At 43.6% G+C, this 14911-nt stretch overlaps 1 protein-coding gene and 9 non-coding genes across 10 annotated transcripts in view; 9 read left to right on the top strand and 1 right to left on the bottom strand.

Moving 5' to 3' along the window:
* Positions 1-14911, bottom strand: part of SCML4 (Scm polycomb group protein like 4) — a 193912-nt gene that overhangs the window by 52779 nt on the left and 126222 nt on the right. The window contains exon 6 of the mRNA XM_029595315.1: positions 2238-2507. Coding sequence (XP_029451175.1) covers positions 2238-2507 — 270 coding nt within the window. The remainder of the gene's footprint in view (positions 1-2237; positions 2508-14911) is intronic.
* TRNAR-CCU lies at positions 6331-6403 on the top strand. Its single transcript has one exon. It is a non-coding gene; the product is annotated as a tRNA-Arg (tRNA).
* Positions 7607-7679, top strand: TRNAR-UCU. Its single transcript has one exon. It is a non-coding gene; the product is annotated as a tRNA-Arg (tRNA).
* TRNAR-CCU lies at positions 8328-8400 on the top strand. The gene has a single exon. It is a non-coding gene; the product is annotated as a tRNA-Arg (tRNA).
* Positions 9604-9676, top strand: TRNAR-UCU. Its single transcript has one exon. It is a non-coding gene; the product is annotated as a tRNA-Arg (tRNA).
* On the top strand, positions 10325-10397 carry TRNAR-CCU. The gene has a single exon. It is a non-coding gene; the product is annotated as a tRNA-Arg (tRNA).
* TRNAR-UCU lies at positions 11601-11673 on the top strand. The gene has a single exon. It is a non-coding gene; the product is annotated as a tRNA-Arg (tRNA).
* On the top strand, positions 12322-12394 carry TRNAR-CCU. The gene has a single exon. It is a non-coding gene; the product is annotated as a tRNA-Arg (tRNA).
* On the top strand, positions 13598-13670 carry TRNAR-UCU. The gene has a single exon. It is a non-coding gene; the product is annotated as a tRNA-Arg (tRNA).
* TRNAR-CCU lies at positions 14319-14391 on the top strand. The gene has a single exon. It is a non-coding gene; the product is annotated as a tRNA-Arg (tRNA).

Raw genomic sequence — 14911 nt, 5'->3', positions numbered from 1 at the left:
TTATAAAGATGTTAAAAAGCAGGGTGACAAACTGCAGCCCTGAAGTACTCCCAACTTCACCACCTCTGGTTGTGAGCATTCCTCCCCAACCTGGACCATCTGGGTTCTATAACACAAAAAAAAGAAAATTCAATCCACAACTTTACCTCCCAAAGCCACCTCTTGGCATCTACCAATTAAATCGTATTGTCCACCACATCAAAAGCACTAGAGACATCCAATAGGATCAACAAAACTGAATTCCATGTGTCCAAGTGTTGCCAGATATCGTCAGACAGAGAAAATAGCACAGATTCAGTATTATGTCCTGGTCTAAAACTGGTCTATACATCTGCTCTTCTTCTTGTGTTTTCTAAGAAATCTGAGTCAGCTCTGTCATTTCAAAAATTTCAGACATGAAAGGTAATTGAACAATTGGTCTGTAACTATCACACCGAGTAGGGTCTGACAGTGCTTTCTCTAATAAAGGGCTACTCACTGACCACTTAAAGCTGTCTGGGAGCCAGCCTTTGTCCAATGAAGTATTAACAATATAAGACACCCATTCCAATCCCTGCCCTAGTAATTTAGATTTAATTAACCCAGGTAGGCAAGAAACTAATGAACTGCCAGAAGGCCTCATTTCATTTCACATAGCCATTATTTCAAACCAAACACACTAACCTGTTTAAATTCCACCAAGCCACCCCTACAGAGCCCTCCTCCAAGTTTACAACTTATTGGGTTATCAGATTCCAGGTTCCCTCAAACTCAATGCTAGGACAACATGTTTTTCCCTAAGGAAAGAAGTTACAGACTCGGAACAGTTTGGCATCCTTTGTACACTCATGTTTTTCTTTTGACCGAAAAGCATTTTTAGTACGTTAAAAAGCACTCTACTTGCATAACCTGCCGACTTTACAGAGCAAGACAAAGCCTCTCTCTTCCTTGCCACCACTAACTTCCTGTAGCTATTTGCCAGTCTTCTCCAAGCAATAAAAACTGAAAGGGACCTACATAAGAACATAAGAAAATGCCATACTGGGTCAGACCAAGGGTCCATCAAGCCCAGCATCCTGTTTCCAACAGTGGCCAATCCAGGCCATAAGAACCTGGCAAGTACCCAAAAACTAAGTCTATTCCATTTAACCATTGCTAATGGCAGTGGCTATTCTCTAAGTGAACTTAATAGCAGGTAATGGACTTCTCCTCCAAGAACTTATCCAATCCTTTTTTAAACACAGCTATACTAACTGCACGAACCACATTCTCTGGCAACAAATTCCAGAGTTTAATTGTGCGTTGAGTAAAAAAGAACTTTCTCCGATTAGTTTTAAATGTGCCCCATGCTAACTTCATGGAGTGTCCCCTAGTCTTTCTACTATCCGAAAGAGTAAATAACCGATTCACATCTACCCGTTCTAGACCTCTCATGATTTTAAACACCTCTATCATATCCCCCCTCAGTCATCTCTTCTCCAAGCTGAAAAGTCCTAACCTCTTTAGTCTTTCCTCATAGGGGAGTTGTTCCATTCCCCTTATCATTTTGGTAGCCCTTCTCTGTACCTTCTCCATCGCAATTATATCTTTTTTGAGATGCGGCGACCAGAATTGTACACAGTATTCAAGGTGCGGTCTCACCATGGAGCGATACAGAGGCATTATGACATTTTCCGTTTTATTCATCATTCCTTTTCTAATAATTCCCAACATTCTGTTTGCTTTTTTGACTGCCGCAGCACACTGAACCGACGATTTCAATGTGTTATCCACTATGACACCTAGATCTCTTTCTTGGGTTGTAGCACCTAATATGGAACCCAACATCGTGTAATTATAGCATGGGTTATTTTTCCCTATATGCATCACCTTGCACTTATCCACATTAAATTTCATCTGCCATTTGGATGCCCAATTTTCCAGACCTCTTCCAACAAAATTCAAGACATCTGATATCACAGCTCATCCTAAGAAGGTCTTCTCCAATAACCATCGAAATGGCTGTTTATTTACTGACACCACTTTTAGGGGCAGTGTCACCCAGGACAAACATTATGGACTTATCGCATTGTTCTGCCTGCACCCCTAGTTCTTCCTCATAACCCACCACCACCCACTCCTCCAAATGGGAGTTTAAATCCTCCTCATCTAGAAATGATTGTTGGTAAAACCATGGGCAGGATGAGTGAATAAACTATAACACATGTTTGCTAAGGTGTTTATATATATATGTGTTTGTGTGTGTAATTTTGACTTACCACTTTTATTTCCCTCCAGATAGGCTCCATTTCTGGTGGGACTTGATGTCTGACGCCTCAGTCCCAAAGAGGAGGTTCCTCCTGAAGACATCTGTCCAAGGCGGTGGCCACAGGAGGACGAGGAGCCCCCGCCACCTAGGCGTCCCTCTCCCGAGTTCTGTCTGATGGGATACAGGGAGCCCATGTAGCTGAAGGCAGAGTCAGAAGGGTCCATGCTGTAGCGCTTTGTGCCCACAGGATCAACCAGGTAATCTTCAGGTATGACGGTTTCTGCTGAGTGAGAAGTCGGGACAGAGAAGAAGAGAAGCATGAATTCCTGAAACTACAGTATCTAGCTGTTCAAACATCATTTTGTGATGAGGCTGTCAATGTCTACCCATACTGTTTCCTATTAATCAATCTAAGAAAGGTGAAAGGTGCTGGACTGAACGCATTCAAAATGAGGTCCTTCATGTATCCACGGAACAGGCAATGTATGAGCAGTGGCACTGCAAGCTTCCCTCATACACACACATGCTATGCCCTACCGCAGAACAGGTACAGGGCAAGCAGCAGCAGTGGATATTTCCCTCACACGCATACACTGCTCCAGAACACAGGGCAGCCCTCTCTCTCAAGCACCCTGTCAGGACTCACCCCTTCAGGATGCAGGATATGCCAGTGGCAATTCCACACTGCCCTGAATGCTGCCAGCTAACTGGCCTATTTGTCAATAATTTGGTCAAGGGATTGGGGAAGGGGGAGTGTAACATATTTAATTTTTCATTTCAGAACCTGTCAATCAAGCAGATGTGGAGAGGTAGGGAATGCATTCTCTGGGCAAACAAAGGCTTGATAATTACCCATCCTTAAAGATTCAGGCAGCCAGTGGTAACTTTCCAAATGGGTCCAGCAGCAATCTCCACCTTCCACTTTTTCCCAATGGGGAAAAGGAAGCAAGTTCAAAACCATTCCATCTGGTAGAAAGTCACCATTGCAGGCAGCAGTGCGAGCTCTCACTGACTTCTGAGAAGTAGCAGGCAGAATGGAGGCAGCTGACTCTGAAGACAGACTTAACAAAGAGTTGCCTTCAGCAGCTGCACCAGGATGTGAGAGTAGCTTCCTTCAACCCCACCCTTATGCTTTAGAGAAGCAAGAGAGAACCCAGTTAGGAAGAACTGTTCCATTTAATGGATCTCACTGAAATCTGGTAATGATGTGTCTTGCCGAGATGTTAATAGTGATGTCACATTTCAACAAGATTGTTCAAGTGAATGGGGTCCCTGAAGGGAGCTTGGTATGGTGAGTTGTATGGAGCAATTGCTGTGCACTCACTGTTGGAGTGGGGTGGGTGGGTGGCTGATGGGTGCAGAGGATATATTCACAGGGTTTATATTGTGTTTGCCTTGCCCATAACCATAACAAAGAATGGACTTCGCTCATAAGCCAACGTAAGATGGGTATGGTCTCAATCTTTCAGATTTACTGCTAGCGATCTTAGTACATGCAATGTGCCAAACAGCTTCTTTCTAAAGCCAACAACTGGTTTGCCTCCATAAAGAACCCCTCGAAACACCTTTACAGTATGGTATAATATATATGGGCAGCCTGTCAAAGTGAGCTTGGAAGCTCCTGGTAAACAGGTACACCCTCGAGGAAGGATAGGGTGGGGAGATATAACAGAAATGTCCTTCAAGGTATCAATGTACAACAAGCAAGTCTCTTTCAACAGAAAGGAGACTCTAGAACGAGGGGTCATGGGATGAGGGTGAAAGGCAGTAGACTGAGAAGTAATCTAAGGAGATATTTCTTTACAGAGAGGATGGAGGATGTGTGAAACAGCCTCCCCGTGGAGGTGGTGGAGTCAAGCACAATATCTCAATCCAGCAAAGCATGGGACATGCACAGGGGATCTCTGAGGAAGTGGCAAGGATCGTAGAGCTGAGGAGATGTGAGGATGGGCAGATTAGATAGGGTATATGTTTATTTTTTTCTGCCATCACGTTTCTATGTTTCTTTTTGATCAGGCAAATAGTGCCCAAAAAATTAGGACAATTTCTGAATCTTTTGGCCATATTTTCTTGATTTCATGGTATTTGGTGATCTTCTCTCTCTCCAAACCTGGTACAGAATAGTTGCTTAGTACTGTAACATCTATAAGTAATGCTGGATTTGTTATTTATTCCTTTACCACCATGTATGGTTATCTTGTATCAAGCATTTAATTAGGTTTGCAAAAGAATAATTACATGCTATGATTTATGCGAAGAATTGCATAAGAAAGAATGACAAATATAAACTTAAAGTAAGAAATTGGCAGTGGGAGCAGAGGCAAAGCTTGGTGCCCCCCCCCCCCCCCTCCAACCAAAAAAGCATGTATATCCATGTGAGTACTCAATGAACTTGTGAATTATCAAAGCAGATTTATGCAAAATCCACCCTTTCCTACAGAATCTGCTGATCCCAGGGAGCCGGGACCTGCTGGGCAGGGTTGTGTCGGTGAAGGGCAGTTGACCTCCCTTCCCGTAATCTCCTTAATGGCTCCCCCCACTGATTATCAGCAAGAAGTGGAGAGCAGCAGCAGAGGGGCTATGTTTTCCTCCCTCTGCCACCCGGACTTGAAGGCTGATTTCAACCTCATGGCTGTACGGTGACCCATGCGATTCAAAAACAGGAGTGGGGCCTGAGCAGCAGAGGAGGATGAAAGAGCAGACCATGTGCTGCCGTCATCCTCTTGTTGCTATGGTAATCAGCAGCAGAAGGTGTGGGAAGCATTGTCCCCATCTGTCTCTCGCCCATTCTGTGCTGCTTCCTAAGGACCTCAGGTTATTACACAACAGGACACCGGCAGGCTCCCCAGTTCTGATGGCCTTCCTTCCTCTAGTGCCCCTCATCTCCCCAAGGTCCTGTGGGCTTACAAATTTGTTAGAGAATTGAGGATCCCGCTTGCAGGCCCCCTTTCCCACAGCCTCCGGCTGCCGAGAGGTCTGGAGGTTCAGCACCAGGCACAGAGCCCTAAGCAATTGAGAATCATTGATGTGCTGTTGCAGGAAGAGGTTTAAGGAAGGGAGTTAGGATAGAGAGCTTGGAGAGAGAGGTTGGGGAGAAAAGGGTAGAGTTATGTGATAGAATGACTAGGAGGGATTATGAAAACAGAATCTCTAAATTTATTAAAATTTTTGAATTCCCTCTACACAAAGGACTAGGTGATGTACATAACAGACACACATAATTAAAATAAATTTAAAAAGAGACCAAAATAAAACTAGAATTTACAGCTTCTGACATGAGACCTCAAAGTATACTCAAACAAAAAAAATAGACCTGTAAGCATAAACTGTTAGCAATCTGGTGTAACTAACTGAATGGAAAAAGCACTAGTCTCATAAACCAAGAATTATGGGTTTAAGACCCACATGAGGGGGGGAGAGAGGGCTCTGCAATCAATCCAGCTTCCCTAACAGTACACAAGAAAAGAGTTCAATAAGTGTGTTTCAACTTCTCACATCCTCTACCTCACTGTAGCTTACACTGACGTTGAAGCAGAGAGCAATGATGGAGTTGCATTAACAGTATCAAGGTTTATTTGTTAAGGGTAGCAACTGCCACACCAGCAAGTTACTCACAGTTATCCCCTTGCAGTCTTTTCTTTATTTCCAGTGCATAATTAAGCTCTGGAATTCGTTGCCAGAGTATGTGGTGAAAGCTATTAGTGTAGCTGCATTTAAAAACGATTTGTACAATTAGGTGGAGGAAAAGTTCATTAACCATAATTAAGGTAGAGTTGCAGACATCCACTGCTGATTCTTGGGATAAGCAGCTTGGAATCTATTTATCCCTTGGGATGCTGCCAGCTATTTGTGACCTGGCTTTACCACTGCTGGGAAGATGATACCAGGCGTGATGGACCTTTGGTCTGTACCAGAATGGCAAGTCTTGTGTTCTTATGTTATACGTGGAAATGTTTTTTGCCTTTGAAATGGCACTCCGGCTTATTACAAAAAGAGTGTCATGGTTCCCAGTGTTGAAGAAGTAGAAAGAGAAGTCTAACCTATGACGGAGATGCTTCCTGAGCTGTGTCCAGTCTGCTTAAGCAGACTCTCTAGACCAGCTGGCCCCAGTGGCCTAATGGATAAGGCACTGGCCTCCTAAGCCAGGGATTGTGGGTTCAAGTCCCACCTGGGGTGAAATTCTACAGTGACTAGCTACCTTGTAACTTTGTTTATAGCAAACAGAAGGAGAATATTAATGCCAGGGTCAGAAGGATGATAAACCTGATGAGCTCATGCCGAAGGACACGCCTATGGTAGGGATGTGGGATAAGGCATAGATTTTCAAACCAGTGAAGAGTAGATATAATGGAAAGAAGTGGCAAGCATACAAAGTGCATTTTCCCACAGGTTTCCAGCAACTCAGCAGTAATGCAGGGAAGTAATTTTACGTAGAGATGGCAGATGATGCACGGAAGAGGCTCCCAGGGCAGTTGTTTGAGAGAAAAAGTTTAAATGAGTCCCAAAAAGTATTGGACTGGAACAGAAAGCCATTGGAGAAGTTAAGGTAGGAAAAATGACAAGAGACGGGGGACAGGTGATAGAGAACCCGAATCTTGCCAGTTTTGCTTCACCAGACTGACACGTCTATCCCACGGGAAGGTGGACAAAATTCTAACCTAAGCGTCTTGTTGGAAAGGGACTTTCATCTACTCTGTTCTTAATGATAACATCTTTATTGAAAGCATGCCTAAGTTTCTTCACAGATATTGACGTAGGTGAAGAATTTTCAGAGCCTTGATCTCTTTTTCTCCCATGAACTTCAGTGCTTTTATGGTTCTCTGAGGGTAGCACTTCTCTCGTCCTATAGCAAACACTACTGCATATTGCAAACTGAGGAGCAGTTTGACTTTCATCAGGAGGAATCTCTGAGCACTCTAATCCGTATATTGAATCTTGATTCACGCTGTCTTTATTCCTCTGGCTGGCTCTGCAAGCATTTCCGGTTTCTATAATCGTACACGTGAAAAGCATTATGATATACCATAAAAGTGTATATCAACTTTGCATATCCTGTAGCTTACCGTAGCTTACCATATTTCCCTAAGCGAGTCCAGTTCATCCTTGATGCTACAGTTAAACTATTGCCTGGGCAGCTTGAAAAGAGGCGGAACAACTACTGTGCTTCTCTGCCACATGTTCTCCGGCAGTATAGGAAATGCTCTTCAGAAACATGGAGACTGTATTCCGTAACTTTACTAAGCAACGCGTGAGTGATGGAGCTGGAGAGAGCTAAAGCCCTCCGTGAGACAGAAATCGAATGAGAAGAACCAGCGAGTGGAAGTGTGGCGCACCGCATATGTTTGCTGGGAATGAAAGAAAGGGCTTACTCTCCAGATAACCCCAGTGGCCTAATGGATAAGGTACTGGCCTTCTAAGCCTGGGATTGTGGGTTCAAGTCCCACCTGGGGTGGTGTTTCTCTACTGTTTACGTTTTTAAGCCAGATAGAAATGAGGGCAGAAAAGGTCTATAAAAGAATGAGTGGCAATGAAGGAGTAAACGTTAATCATTGTTTACGCTTTGGAATAGCACAAAGACCAGGGGGCAGACAACCAAGTTTCTAGGTATTACATTTAAACCAATAAGAGAAAATATTTTTTACTCAGTGCATAATTAAGCTCTGGAATTCCTTGCCAGAGTATGTGGTGAAAGCTATTAGTGTAGCTGCATTTAAAAACGATTTGTACAATTAGGTGGAGGAAAAGTTCATTAACCATAATTAAGGTAGAGTTGCAGACATCCACTGCTGATTCTTGGGATAAGCAGCTTGGAATCTATTTATCCCTTGGGATGCTGCCAGCTATTTGTGACCTGGCTTTACCACTGCTGGGAAGATGATACCAGGCGTGATGGACCTTTGGTCTGTACCAGTATGGCAAGTCTTGTGTTCTTATGTTATACGTGGAAATGTTTTTTGCCTTTGAAATGGCACTCCGGCTTATTACAAAAAGAGTGTCATGGTTCCCAGTGTTGAAGAAGTAGAAAGAGAAGTCTAACCTATGACGGAGATGCTTCCTGAGCTGTGTCCAGTCTGCTTAAGCAGACTCTCTAGACCAGCTGGCCCCAGTGGCCTAATGGATAAGGCACTGGCCTCCTAAGCCAGGGATTGTGGGTTCAAGTCCCACCTGGGGTGAAATTCTACAGTGACTAGCTACCTTGTAACTTTGTTTATAGCAAACAGAAGGAGAATATTAATGCCAGGGTCAGAAGGATGATAAACCTGATGAGCTCATGCCGAAGGACACGCCTATGGTAGGGATGTGGGATAAGGCATAGATTTTCAAACCAGTGAAGAGTAGATATAATGGAAAGAAGTGGCAAGGATACAAAGTGCATTTTCCCACAGGTTTCCAGCAACTCAGCAGTAATGCAGGGAAGTAATTTTACGTAGAGATGGCAGATGATGCACGGAAGAGGCTCCCAGGGCAGTTGTTTGAGAGAAAAAGTTTAAATGAGTCCCAAAAAGTATTGGACTGGAACAGAAAGCCATTGGAGAAGTTAAGGTAGGAAAAATGACAAGAGACGGGGGACAGGTGATAGAGAACCCGAATCTTGCCAGTTTTGCTTCACCAGACTGACACGTCTATCCCACGGGAAGGTGGACAAAATTCTAACCTAAGCGTCTTGTTGGAAAGGGACTTTCATCTACTCTGTTCTTAATGATAACATCTTTATTGAAAGCATGCCTAAGTTTCTTCACAGATATTGACGTAGGTGAAGAATTTTCAGAGCCTTGATCTCTTTTTCTCCCATGAACTTCAGTGCTTTTATGGTTCTCTGAGGGTAGCACTTCTCTCGTCCTATAGCAAACACTACTGCATATTGCAAACTGAGGAGCAGTTTGACTTTCATCAGGAGGAATCTCTGAGCACTCTAATCCGTATATTGAATCTTGATTCACGCTGTCTTTATTCCTCTGGCTGGCTCTGCAAGCATTTCCGGTTTCTATAATCGTACACGTGAAAAGCATTATGATATACCATAAAAGTGTATATCAACTTTGCATATCCTGTAGCTTACCGTAGCTTACCATATTTCCCTAAGTGAGTCCAGTTCATCCTTGATGCTACAGTTAAACTATTGCCTGGGCAGCTTGAAAAGAGGCGGAACAACTACTGTGCTTCTCTGCCACATGTTCTCCGGCAGTATAGGAAATGCTCTTCAGAAACATGGAGACTGTATTCCGTAACTTTACTAAGCAACGCGTGAGTGATGGAGCTGGAGAGAGCTAAAGCCCTCCGTGAGACAGAAATCGAATGAGAAGAACCAGCGAGTGGAAGTGTGGCGCACCGCATATGTTTGCTGGGAATGAAAGAAAGGGCTTACTCTCCAGATAACCCCAGTGGCCTAATGGATAAGGTACTGGCCTTCTAAGCCTGGGATTGTGGGTTCAAGTCCCACCTGGGGTGGTGTTTCTCTTCTGTTTACGTTTTTAAGCCAGATAGAAATGAGGGCAGAAAAGGTCTATAAAAGAATGAGTGGCAATGAAGGAGTAAACGTTAATCATTGTTTACGCTTTGGAATAGCACAAAGACCAGGGGGCAGACAACCAAGTTTCTAGGTATTACATTTAAACCAATAAGAGAAAATATTTTTTACTCAGTGCATAATTAAGCTCTGGAATTCCTTGCCAGAGTATGTGGTGAAAGCTATTAGTGCAGCTGCATTTAAAAACGATTTGTACAATTAGGTGGAGGAAAAGTTCATTAACCATAATTAAGGTAGAGTTGCAGACATCCACTGCTGATTCTTGGGATAAGCAGCTTGGAATCTATTTATCCCTTGGGATGCTGCCAGCTATTTGTGACCTGGCTTTACCACTGCTGGGAAGATGATACCAGGCGTGATGGACCTTTGGTCTGTACCAGTATGGCAAGTCTTGTGTTCTTATGTTATACGTGGAAATGTTTTTTGCCTTTGAAATGGCACTCCGGCTTATTACAAAAAGAGTGTCATGGTTCCCAGTGTTGAAGAAGTAGAAAGAGAAGTCTAACCTATGACGGAGATGCTTCCTGAGCTGTGTCCAGTCTGCTTAAGCAGACTCTCTAGACCAGCTGGCCCCAGTGGCCTAATGGATAAGGCACTGGCTTCCTAAGCCAGGGATTGTGGGTTCAAGTCCCACCTGGGGTGAAATTCTACAGTGACTAGCTACCTTGTAACTTTGTTTATAGCAAACAGAAGGAGAATATTAATGCCAGGGTCAGAAGGATGATAAACCTGATGAGCTCATGCCGAAGGACACGCCTATGGTAGGGATGTGGGATAAGGCATAGATTTTCAAACCAGTGAAGAGTAGATATAATGGAAAGAAGTGGCAAGGATACAAAGTGCATTTTCCCACAGGTTTCCAGCAACTCAGCAGTAATGCAGGGAAGTAATTTTACGTAGAGATGGCAGATGATGCACGGAAGAGGCTCCCAGGGCAGTTGTTTGAGAGAAAAAGTTTAAATGAGTCCCAAAAAGTATTGGACTGGAACAGAAAGCCATTGGAGAAGTTAAGGTAGGAAAAATGACAAGAGACGGGGGACAGGTGATAGAGAACCCGAATCTTGCCAGTTTTGCTTCACCAGACTGACACGTCTATCCCACGGGAAGGTGGACAAAATTCTAACCTAAGCGTCTTGTTGGAAAGGGACTTTCATCTACTCTGTTCTTAATGATAACATCTTTATTGAAAGCATGCCTAAGTTTCTTCACAGATATTGACGTAGGTGAAGAATTTTCAGAGCCTTGATCTCTTTTTCTCCCATGAACTTCAGTGCTTTTATGGTTCTCTGAGGGTAGCACTTCTCTCGTCCTATAGCAAACACTACTGCATATTGCAAACTGAGGAGCAGTTTGACTTTCATCAGGAGGAATCTCTGAGCACTCTAATCCGTATATTGAATCTTGATTCACGCTGTCTTTATTCCTCTGGCTGGCTCTGCAAGCATTTCCGGTTTCTATAATCGTACACGTGAAAAGCATTATGATATACCATAAAAGTGTATATCAACTTTGCATATCCTGTAGCTTACCGTAGCTTACCATATTTCCCTAAGTGAGTCCAGTTCATCCTTGATGCTACAGTTAAACTATTGCCTGGGCAGCTTGAAAAGAGGCGGAACAACTACTGTGCTTCTCTGCCACATGTTCTCCGGCAGTATAGGAAATGCTCTTCAGAAACATGGAGACTGTATTCCGTAACTTTACTAAGCAACGCGTGAGTGATGGAGCTGGAGAGAGCTAAAGCCCTCCGTGAGACAGAAATCGAATGAGAAGAACCAGCGAGTGGAAGTGTGGCGCACCGCATATGTTTGCTGGGAATGAAAGAAAGGGCTTACTCTCCAGATAACCCCAGTGGCCTAATGGATAAGGTACTGGCCTTCTAAGCCTGGGATTGTGGGTTCAAGTCCCACCTGGGGTGGTGTTTCTCTACTGGCTATGTTTTTAAGCCAGATAGAAATGAGGGCAGAAAAGGTCTATAAAAGAATGAGTGGCAATGAAGGAGTAAACGTTAATCATTGTTTACGCTTTGGAATAGCACAAAGACCAGGGGGCAGACAACCAAGTTTCTAGGTATTACATTTAAACCAATAAGAGAAAATATTTTTTACTCAGTGCATAATTAAGCTCTGGAATTCCTTGCCAGAGTATGTGGTGAAAGCTATTAGTGCAGCTGCATTTAAAAACGATTTGTACAATTAGGTGGAGGAAAAGTTCATTAACCATAATTAAGGTAGAGTTGCAGACATCCACTGCTGATTCTTGGGATAAGCAGCTTGGAATCTATTTATCCCTTGGGATGCTGCCAGCTATTTGTGACCTGGCTTTACCACTGCTGGGAAGATGATACCAGGCGTGATGGACCTTTGGTCTGTACCAGTATGGCAAGTCTTGTGTTCTTATGTTATACGTGGAAATGTTTTTTGCCTTTGAAATGGCACTCCGGCTTATTACAAAAAGAGTGTCATGGTTCCCAGTGTTGAAGAAGTAGAAAGAGAAGTCTAACCTATGACGGAGATGCTTCCTGAGCTGTGTCCAGTCTGCTTAAGCAGACTCTCTAGACCAGCTGGCCCCAGTGGCCTAATGGATAAGGCACTGGCCTCCTAAGCCAGGGATTGTGGGTTCAAGTCCCACCTGGGGTGAAATTCTACAGTGACTAGCTACCTTGTAACTTTGTTTATAGCAAACAGAAGGAGAATATTAATGCCAGGGTCAGAAGGATGATAAACCTGATGAGCTCATGCCGAAGGACACGCCTATGGTAGGGATGTGGGATAAGGCATAGATTTTCAAACCAGTGAAGAGTAGATATAATGGAAAGAAGTGGCAAGGATACAAAGTGCATTTTCCCACAGGTTTCCAGCAACTCAGCAGTAATGCAGGGAAGTAATTTTACGTAGAGATGGCAGATGATGCACGGAAGAGGCTCCCAGGGCAGTTGTTTGAGAGAAAAAGTTTAAATGAGTCCCAAAAAGTATTGGACTGGAACAGAAAGCCATTGGAGAAGTTAAGGTAGGAAAAATGACAAGAGACGGGGGACAGGTGATAGAGAACCCGAATCTTGCCAGTTTTGCTTCACCAGACTGACACGTCTATCCCACGGGAAGGTGGACAAAATTCTAACCTAAGCGTCTTGTTGGAAAGGGACTTTCATCTACTCTGTTCTTAATGATAACATCTTTATTGAAAGCATGCCTAAGTTTCTTCACAGATATTGACGTAGGTGAAGAATTTTCAGAGCCTTGATCTCTTTTTCTCCCATGAACTTCAGTGCTTTTATGGTTCTCTGAGGGTAGCACTTCTCTCGTCCTATAGCAAACACTACTGCATATTGCAAACTGAGGAGCAGTTTGACTTTCATCAGGAGGAATCTCTGAGCACTCTAATCCGTATATTGAATCTTGATTCACGCTGTCTTTATTCCTCTGGCTGGCTCTGCAAGCATTTCCGGTTTCTATAATCGTACACGTGAAAAGCATTATGATATACCATAAAAGTGTATATCAACTTTGCATATCCTGTAGCTTACCGTAGCTTACCATATTTCCCTAAGCGAGTCCAGTTCATCCTTGATGCTACAGTTAAACTATTGCCTGGGCAGCTTGAAAAGAGGCGGAACAACTACTGTGCTTCTCTGCCACATGTTCTCCGGCAGTATAGGAAATGCTCTTCAGAAACATGGAGACTGTATTCCGTAACTTTACTAAGCAACGCGTGAGTGATGGAGCTGGAGAGAGCTAAAGCCCTCCGTGAGACAGAAATCGAATGAGAAGAACCAGCGAGTGGAAGTGTGGCGCACCGCATATGTTTGCTGGGAATGAAAGAAAGGGCTTACTCTCCAGATAACCCCAGTGGCCTAATGGATAAGGTACTGGCCTTCTAAGCCTGGGATTGTGGGTTCAAGTCCCACCTGGGGTGGTGTTTCTCTACTGGCTACGTTTTTAAGCCAGATAGAAATGAGGGCAGAAAAGGTCTATAAAAGAATGAGTGGCAATGAAGGAGTAAACGTTAATCATTGTTTACGCTTTGGAATAGCACAAAGACCAGGGGGCAGACAACCAAGTTTCTAGGTATTACATTTAAACCAATAAGAGAAAATATTTTTTACTCAGTGCATAATTAAGCTCTGGAATTCCTTGCCAGAGTATGTGGTGAAAGCTATTAGTGCAGCTGCATTTAAAAACGATTTGTACAATTAGGTGGAGGAAAAGTTCATTAACCATAATTAAGGTAGAGTTGCAGACATCCACTGCTGATTCTTGGGATAAGCAGCTTGGAATCTATTTATCCCTTGGGATGCTGCCAGCTATTTGTGACCTGGCTTTACCACTGCTGGGAAGATGATACCAGGCGTGATGGACCTTTGGTCTGTACCAGAATGGCAAGTCTTGTGTTCTTATGTTATACGTGGAAATGTTTTTTGCCTTTGAAATGGCACTCCGGCTTATTACAAAAAGAGTGTCATGGTTCCCAGTGTTGAAGAAGTAGAAAGAGAAGTCTAACCTATGACGGAGATGCTTCCTGAGCTGTGTCCAGTCTGCTTAAGCAGACTCTCTAGACCAGCTGGCCCCAGTGGCCTAATGGATAAGGCACTGGCCTCCTAAGCCAGGGATTGTGGGTTCAAGTCCCACCTGGGGTGAAATTCTACAGTGACTAGCTACCTTGTAACTTTGTTTATAGCAAACAGAAGGAGAATATTAATGCCAGGGTCAGAAGGATGATAAACCTGATGAGCTCATGCCGAAGGACACGCCTATGGTAGGGATGTGGGATAAGGCATAGATTTTCAAACCAGTGAAGAGTAGATATAATGGAAAGAAGTGGCAAGGATACAAAGTGCATTTTCCCACAGGTTTCCAGCAACTCAGCAGTAATGCAGGGAAGTAATTTTACGTAGAGATGGCAGATGATGCACGGAAGAGGCTCCCAGGGCAGTTGTTTGAGAGAAAAAGTTTAAATGAGTCCCAAAAAGTATTGGACTGGAACAGAAAGCCATTGGAGAAGTTAAGGTAGGAAAAATGACAAGAGACGGGGGACAGGTGATAGAGAACCCGAATCTTGCCAGTTTTGCTTCACCAGACTGACACGTCTATCCCACGGGAAGGTGGACAAAATTCTAACCTAAGCGTCTTGTTGGAAAGGGACTTTCATCTACTCTG

Source organism: Rhinatrema bivittatum, chromosome 3 (assembly GCF_901001135.1).
Source record: "Rhinatrema bivittatum chromosome 3, aRhiBiv1.1, whole genome shotgun sequence".
In the NCBI taxonomy this organism is placed as follows: Eukaryota; Metazoa; Chordata; class Amphibia; order Gymnophiona; family Rhinatrematidae; genus Rhinatrema; species Rhinatrema bivittatum.
Note: the sequence above shows the minus strand (reverse complement) of the source record. Positions and strands in the feature narration are given on the sequence as shown.